Below are 8,649 nucleotides of genomic sequence, written 5' to 3'. Positions count from 1 at the left end.
ATATTATAGCAATATAAATATATTTATTTATTTATGGCATTTATTTATATAATAAAAAATTAATTTAATACTGTATTAGTCAAATATATATTTATTATGTTAATAATCGGAAATTTATATCAATTATCGATAATGTCAGCGTTCTTCAATTATCTTCGGGCCCTTGAAGCCTTTTTTGTAAGGAAGAAAATTTGTTCAGACGGTCTTTAATATGTAGTATCTTGTCGGTGCTCTTGCGTATCGATCAATGCACACCCGCGAAATGCGCGCGACCGTGAGGTATCCAGGCAGCCGTAGCTATTCTACTTCCGATGACCTCTGTGACGCGGTTTGATGAACTCGCACTATAAATGACCAATATTGTTTGTAAGACTATGATGTTTGTCCATTACACATTGTCAGTTGTTATCCAGTTGCCCAATAGATCCATAACGCTGAGTATTAACGATTAATAAATAATAGATTTCATTTTGAAATATGTATGTATAGATTTATTTTACAAATCGATAAAAAAAATAAAATTGTTCTATTAAAGAAAATAAATAATAAAATAAAGAATGCACGGAAAAAATTTATATGTTAATATTATAATTCTTACTGATTAATTTCGTTATTAATATAAAAAAAATATCAAGGCATGCAATAACCACGCGCGATCTATGGTTCTTTTTTATTTATTTTATTTCAAGTAATTTGATAACGCAGTCAATGGCGTGATCTATTTTGAGCAAAAGTGAATGTTGTTTGCCTATTAAGTGATCGCAGAATAACATCAACCCGCATGGCTCACGCATGATATTATTTATCACCGTGGAAATTTTTGGAATAGCGGAGTGTGTCATCAGGGAAGATTTGCTGAGCAAAAACGAGTCGACTGTGATTCTTCGAACAAACCCTAATAGACGTATAAATTCTAACTTCGTTTCTTTCGAAATCTTCGCTTACAATTAGATAGATTTCTAAGCGAAATAAAAAGTAATTACATTACCTCGATACGTCGAAATGATGGAAAATGTATCTCTACATTACATCTCTGTATATCATTTGATCGACAAACAGAAAAAGATTATCATTTGTGATCTCCGACCAGCGAATTGATCAAGTCACACTTTTTTAACTTAATTATCTATAGAGATAATTTTTAATTATCCAGACTTTTGATTTTATTCAAATTCATTCGCATTTTATTCAATATCTTTTTTGATAATTTGATTCTTTTTTGATGCACTTATGAAATAAGAGTTTTCTGAATTTCCTAATTTTACAAAATTTTGTTTATAAAAAAAATCTAATGCATGCGTCCTTGTTTGACGATTGCCCAGCATGCGATTGTCAGAACTATTATCGTTACAATAATCATTCTATTACATTATATCGTTATATTTTAAATATTATTTTCTTGCTCAACCTCATTTTTCCACATGGCTATGCCATTTCCATTAATATAATATATTGAACATGCATTATGAAGATCCCTAGTATAATACATAACATCTTACGAGTAAAATCTCTTTTTTGGAACTAATATAATATCTATTTTAATTATTTATTGCAGGGTTGGCAACGTTATCTCATAAAAAAATAAATCGTTACCATTACCGTTCTTTTTTCTAAAAAAATAAATCGTTACTCGAAATATAACGAATCGTTACTTTTTCGTTACTTTTTTTTCTTGACACTAATAGAATATTATATGCAGATTTTTGCGGTAAATGTAAAAAAAATGTCAAAATTCTATTTTTTAGTAGAGGAAAAAAGCTAAAAAAAAATGTGCCTAAAATATGCCTATAATAAACATAGTGCGTTATTTTCATGAATGAAATAGATAATGTCATATCATATAATATATACTACATTTTTTTGTAATTTTTATACTTAAATAAATTTATTTTTCGTAATACTTTTAATAAGATATCTTTAAATTATATGTTTAACTCTTAATACATATACTTTTCTTTTACTGTATATAATAGGTCGTTTATGTGTGAATTAATTTCTATAATTTTTGCAAATATATAAAAATTATAAATAGATTCCTATTGTATATTTTAACATCTTTAAAAAACATTTATGAAATTGTATATTTAAAAAGAAAGAATTAAGGATAGAAAGAATTATTTAGCCAGGTGCAGTATTTTGAAGAAAAGACACAAGATACGAATGACTTAACGTCAATACTCTAAGGGTAAAATAATATTATAATAAAAAAATAGTATTGTTCGTAATCTGCATTATATACATATATTTAATTTGTGAGATATGACACAAAAACAATTTTATTTTAAGAAATTAAATATACTGTAAAGATTGTATCATATAATCTTTTTTCCTCAAGGATATTTTTTTATTGGCGTAAAATCTCACGTGGTGTCATCACCACATGCTATACATAGAGAGTTAGTCTATATATGTGAACTGTGAATACAATGAAAAAAAGGCGTCGTGATCGCATGATTTAAACAGCCAATCAGACTATTAATTATTATATTAATGTTTTATCTCTGTTTTCTAGGGCTATAATTACGACTAAACTTTTACGTAGTTAGAAATAAAGTAACGATAAAAGTAGTGAAATCATTACCGTTACCCCAAAAATGTTATTGCGTTACTCAGAAAAACATGTAATGTCGTTATCCATTCCTTACCGAAAAAAGTAACTTGTAACAGTCACGACGTTACAAATAACGCGTTACTTGCCAACCCTGATTTATTATTAATGCTGTATAGATGCTGGCGAGTTGTTTTGTACCTTCATGAATTTGTTATATCAAATATTAATGAAAAATTCAATAATTAACTGACAAGAATCATAAATTTGTTTCTTTTGATCTAATCAATCATTAGCAAAAATTAATCGTATTGTTTAACTCTTAATTCTATAGAATATACGCTATATGTATATGTATGTACGTGTATGAGATATTGAACAGTATAATTGATTAACGCAGTTTTTGCAATATGTATTAAACATTCAAATGATTTCGAAGTATTAAGCTATTTTTATTCTGTTCTAATAAAGACACCTTAATAATCTTTCGTGCTTCTTCGATACACAACGAGTCATTGTTCTGGCACATTTTGCAGATATCAGTGAAAGAGAAGATACTCGATTGTTTTGTTTTTCTTTAAAAACTCAAAGCATTGATTTAATCAAGTGCCATTCTGTACTCATGTGCATCATTGATATATCGAATTGTTCTGACTTTATTGGTGCGATCAAACGTAGCCGAATAAATTGACCGATCAGTGTCAATGTATAAATTCTAAAGCTTGATCTACATAGCACGCAAAACACCGTTGCAGGTTGCAAGCTTGTTGCTTTTGACTGCCGAAACAAACTTGCAACCTATGACCTGCGTTCTGCGTGCTATGTAGATCGAACTTCATGAAATATAAAATAATATTTATACAGTTAGAAAATATCGCATTATTTTCAGTGGACTAATAACATAATATTCTTTTTCTAAGGAATTGTGGTACATTATGAAGAGATCATTTTAACGAGTCTTTACATTAATTTTTTAGTCTAGTCTAGGCTGCTCGCTTATACTAAATGCATCATGCTATGTTTGTACGGTCGAAAATTTATGGGATGACGTTGGCAGAATGCAAAATCGAAGGTGTAAGCTGTCAAAATATTACATGTCAAAATATTACTATTGTAAAAGATGATCCTTTGTAATACAATTTTATTAATAATGTGAAATGTGAATATATACAAGTGAATTGTTTGAATATGTATATAATAGTTGTAATTGATGCGCAATATTTTTTACGGCATATGTCTACTTCATTTAACATTCTGCCAATGCACGCGGATTGTCATGTAACTACTGCCACCAGTACCGTATAAGTAGCGTCACACTAAACACGGCAGACTCACACAAAGATAGAAACACCACACCTAGCACCAAGCCAAATTTTGTGATCATAATCCCAAGCTGCATTATAAAGCCCGATCTACAAAGCACGCAGAACGCGAGTCGCAAGTCGCAAGTTTGTCGCGACAGCCACTCTGATACGTCAATTTTAAAATTGACACATCAGATTGGCTGTAGATCGAGCTTAACACATCGCATTATACGCATGATATTTGATACGATATTTCTCCCCTCTTTTGTTGCAGGCCCGTCGGGGTTTGGGGAAAAATTGTGGGTTCGTTGTGTGCAATCGCCGGTGTTTTGACGATTGCTCTACCCGTTCCCGTAATTGTCTCCAATTTCAACTACTTTTATCATCGTGAGACTGACCAGGAGGAAATGCAATCACAGAATTTCAATCATGTTACTAGTTGTCCGTATCTTCCTGGCACCTTAGGTACGTCCTATTATCTTCAGGATATACAAATTGATTATTATTAAGTTTCTATCTTATTGATCAAGAATTATTTAAAAAAGATTATTTTTTTATAATGGGTGCGCTCAAAACAACAACCGCTCACTAAGCGCTCAGTGAACGGTTGTCATTCTGAGTGCATCTAATAAAAAAAGTAAATTAGTAACGAGAATTCAAGGGGTGAGCAAAAATAATCGATAAATCAATGTTTGAGTGCTTTTTTTTGTGAAAAATTGATCAAGTAGCCAGTGATTTTGGTTCTTAGTGTTTTTAAACTTAATTTTCTTTCAGTGAATCTTGAATTGTTAAACTTAAAAAAAGAAAAAAATCGATTTTCTTGATTACTTTTGAAAGTGGTAAAGCTCTAGATATATCAAAAGCGCAAAGGTCTTCCATTTTTTACTTACTATCCATACCCTATACCAATAATATAATACTAAGCGCTTATTGGACTACAGACAATTAGATCGAAATGGCAGTCGAAATAGCCAATAGGAAGATTGGCGGCATTTCAATTCAGATCAAAGAAACGCGCTACTTTGGTATATTCAAAGTTTTAGAAAACAGTTGGTGTCCTCTTACGTTTCCATCAATGTAGATTAACTTTAATCTCGGTTCAACTTACTCTTCGTCTTTTTCTAGTTCGAAAGATTAAAAACAGACGAAGAATAAGTTGAATCAAGATTAAAGTTAATCTACATTGATAGGCATTAATGAGTTGAATTAAACTATTTAAAAAATTTTGGGATTAATTAATTAACCTCGATTTTTTCAAGATATTCTCAATTATAGAAAATGTTTTTAGAAATCGGGTTTTTGATACTCGAAATCTTTTTTTTAATATTACCCATCCCTAAATCAAAGTAATTTTTATATTGTACTGTTGTACTTTAAAATATTACGCAAACGCTGTATTTATAGATATGTCAGAAAAATGATTATATTGAATTATAAATAAAATAAACTTATTTGAAAATATTATCATATTTAATTAGTTTTGTAACTTACTAAATGTATTGTACATTGTCATTTTAAGAATTGTTGAGAATAGATTAATATTCAAATAGAAATAAAAAGTGAATAGAAATTTTTAGAATAAGTATATGCCTTTCAGGTATGAAGAAGATCTCGATGTCAGAATCTTCGTCAGATATGATGGAATTAGAAGAAGGCACCTTATTCTCTCATCAGGAGATTACGAAGAAGTCAAATTGTAACCCTCGCCACAATAATAATATCAATCCAGCTTGCATGAGTATCGAGACTGATGTCTGACTACTAGGTATGCATTGTAAATTTAATATAATATCCACGTGATACTTATCGATATCGGTATTGCAATCGATATTTTTATTTCCTATCTCGGATCGATTATAGTGAAGGAGACGGTGGCAGCATGGTGGCCGTTATTGAGCCAATTGTCAAAGGGATGCATCTGCATTTCCCTGCGGTGCCTGACGTAGAGGCCTCCTTCACCCGTCATCATAGTCGTAAGCGGCTGGCATCACTCGCTAGCCTGTCCAGGTCCGTCATTGCGAGGGGCGTCTCAGGTCAAAAAATACGCGAAGGATCACTAGAATGATCCTTCGAAGAGCCGATCTGGCAGCTTTTTCCATCTGAGACGTTGAAAAAACAGAAGAGAGTGAGGTGGATCCAAGGGTGTGTGAAGAGCTAGAAATGGGGATGAATCTATAACCCGGTTTCGAGACATCATCACCTTTTCCACCTTCTCAACGAGCTTGCGCCCCGCGTAAGGACCCACGTGCGAACGAAGGGGATGGGATATTCCTCGTCCGCGTGCGAGCGTGTACGCGTGCGGCCCAACCCCCGACACCACCGACTCCAGTGTTCAAAACAAAAAAAAAATAAAGATGTAACAAATGATACCAAAGAAACATCTTGGCGTTTTCGTATAAGCGCTGTCGAGTGTCCCCCCGTCCTTACGGGCTCCTCCGCCTTTCAAAATACCAAACAGGTGAAATAAAGAAGGGGGAGCCAGTGAAGCGGAAGCAACAAATGGGGATTGTACCAGATAATACTATATTAATTATCAATATAAATTAATTGATTACCGTACATGTAGGGTGAGGGTAAGTTAACAAAGTACATTTTATGATTATCACAAATGCGAGAACGTTTAGAAAATGCTGCTTGCGGAGAAAGCGACAAGAAAGCTTGTAAAAGATGCATTAAAAATGTAGAACTGAATGATGGTGACTACAAAGACAAAGAGAAAGAGAGAGAAAGAGAGAGAGACAGAGAGAGAGAGAGAGAGAGAGAGAGAGAGGCAAAAGGAAACGAGAAAAAGAGAAAAAGATAAAGTGTGTGTACGGCGTAGACTGTTCTGTTCCTTTGTTTTTCTTTTTTTAAACAAAGGACACTAAGAAAGCCGATTTTCTAATCAATTTGCCATTGTATGATATATTATTCGACAATAGGATTTATTTTTAGTCTTACTACATTCACGCACTTGCACATGTAACATATTTAAATGCTGATAAAATAATAATGTCAACATTGGTTGATGAAGTTGAATTATTTTTTAAAAACGAAAAATAGATTTCAATTTCTGATTATTGATTATTGATGACCATAATCGGATATTTGCAGAAATAAGATATAAATAATTTTTATGACCCCAAAAAATATGTGAAAAATTACTTTAGCAATTCTGAATTACACCCCCGCTGCTTAAAATTATAAAATATGTAGAAATTGCTATATAGATTACATTTTTCACGAATTATTCATTGATATTGAAATTACAATAATTTTATATTATGGTTACGTTTAAAATTCTTAACATTTATGTAAGAAATAACTATTCGCTTATTCAAAATTATCTTCACGCTTAGATATATCTAAACAAAGAGAAATTACGTATCAGTATTAAGTGACGGGGGTGGAAATATTCGTTTGGGTAGCGAATTCCGAGATATTATACAATAGATCGAATATGAATAAAGACGGTATATATGAGCAATTGTAATGATAAGAAACGTCCAAAACAAAAATAAATAAAAACCGAAGATGTCTGCCAGTGGCGCACGAATTTTATGCCCAAATCATAATTTTAATCTCTCAAATATGCAATTTGATATTTCTGTCTTCGATATGATCGATAACGATTTCCTGAAAATCGCGGATGATTGCAGAAGCAAAACAATGATGATAATGCACAAATTTGAAACACATCTGTTAATAATTTGTATACATTATATTCTTCGTCTTAATTAAAGCTCAAAGATAAAAGAATCACTAAGTGATTTCTTATGAAAATAATTTTTAATTAAACAAGAGTATCTCTTTGATAATAAAGAATAGAAACTTGTGAAATGTTGACGAAAAACTTATATTGCTCTTATAATTTTCCTTTTCTTTTTTTATGAGTAAATTTTTTACCGAATTAATAATTCTTTGTAAAAGTAGTTTCTAATTTGTTCGAAAAAACACTATTACATTATATATTAGTTTGATGATAAAAAAAAAGAAGCTGTAATTTCGAGTTCTAAGTTAAACAATAATATAATTCATGTCAAAAAGGAAAAGGAAGATATGTGATATTGAGATAAACTATTGCCTATGGAGAACGAATTGGCATGCCAATCGATCCTCGCATCCAATCACACGGAGTATTTTCAAATCTGTTCGTCTTTTTCCGTACGACGAAAGTACGTTGCAGAATTGCCAAGACTGCCATTTCACATCTCTTGATTTACATCGCGTTAAAGAGTAATCCCAAGTACATTCTATGGAGTCAAACCGACTCGATTCGATCGATCTTCGATATGCTGATTCGATCTAAATTCCAAAGTCGACATATGGGACGTATCTTCGCTCGCATAGAGTTCAAGAACACGAAAAAGAAATCTGTAAAAGAGAAAATGCAAAGTCATTGTTCCATTTCTCAAAGTTATCAATTTTCAATTCGACTTAAAAAAAAGGATGAAATCGAACATAAACTTTTTCAGTAAAAGTGTAATTAACATATAATATCCTTTTACTGTATGTTAATTACATTTTTCATTGATTGTCATGAAAAGTTAATAGTGAAAGCTAATTAAATTTTGTCGAGGAAAAATTTTATTTAAATCATTATACTTGATTTGATATTGGAAGAGTTACTATTTGTGTTTAGAATAGAAAGATGCAAGGCATGTAATTTAAGGCTGATACATAATGAAGAGATCGAATAAAATATCGAAGCAGGAATTAAAGAACTAGCCAATAACTTAAAGAATAAAATAGTTTTCTTTATTCGTAGTAGCACTCACGAAAAAATAGTTGCTCGAATGGAACAATTTCGATCTATCA

At 31.4% G+C, this 8,649-nt stretch overlaps 1 protein-coding gene across 3 annotated transcripts in view; it reads left to right on the top strand.

The window, feature by feature from the left end:
• The window catches only part of LOC108754362 (potassium voltage-gated channel protein Shaker), a 53,249-nt gene extending 46,445 nt beyond the window's left edge, over window positions 1-6,804 (top strand). For 2 of the 3 annotated variants that reach the window (XM_018496616.1, XM_018496620.1), the window contains exons 7-9: window positions 4,127-4,317; window positions 5,450-5,617; window positions 5,713-6,804. In XM_018496616.1, the coding sequence (XP_018352118.1) occupies window positions 4,127-4,317; window positions 5,450-5,610 (352 nt within the window). In that variant the 3' untranslated portion in view covers window positions 5,611-5,617; window positions 5,713-6,804. Of the gene's footprint in view, window positions 1-4,126; window positions 4,318-5,449; window positions 5,618-5,712 lie in introns of those variants that run through there. The other variant, XM_018496627.1, reaches the window with a different exon arrangement.
• The last annotated feature ends 1,845 nt before the right edge of the window (window positions 6,805-8,649 follow it).

This window comes from Trachymyrmex septentrionalis, unplaced genomic scaffold, assembly GCF_001594115.1.
Source record: "Trachymyrmex septentrionalis isolate Tsep2-gDNA-1 unplaced genomic scaffold, Tsep1.0 scaffold118, whole genome shotgun sequence".
Lineage (NCBI taxonomy): Eukaryota > Metazoa > Arthropoda > Insecta > Hymenoptera > Formicidae > Trachymyrmex > Trachymyrmex septentrionalis.
The sequence above is the reverse complement of the archived record's forward strand: the minus strand, read 5'-3'. Positions and strand labels throughout refer to the sequence as shown.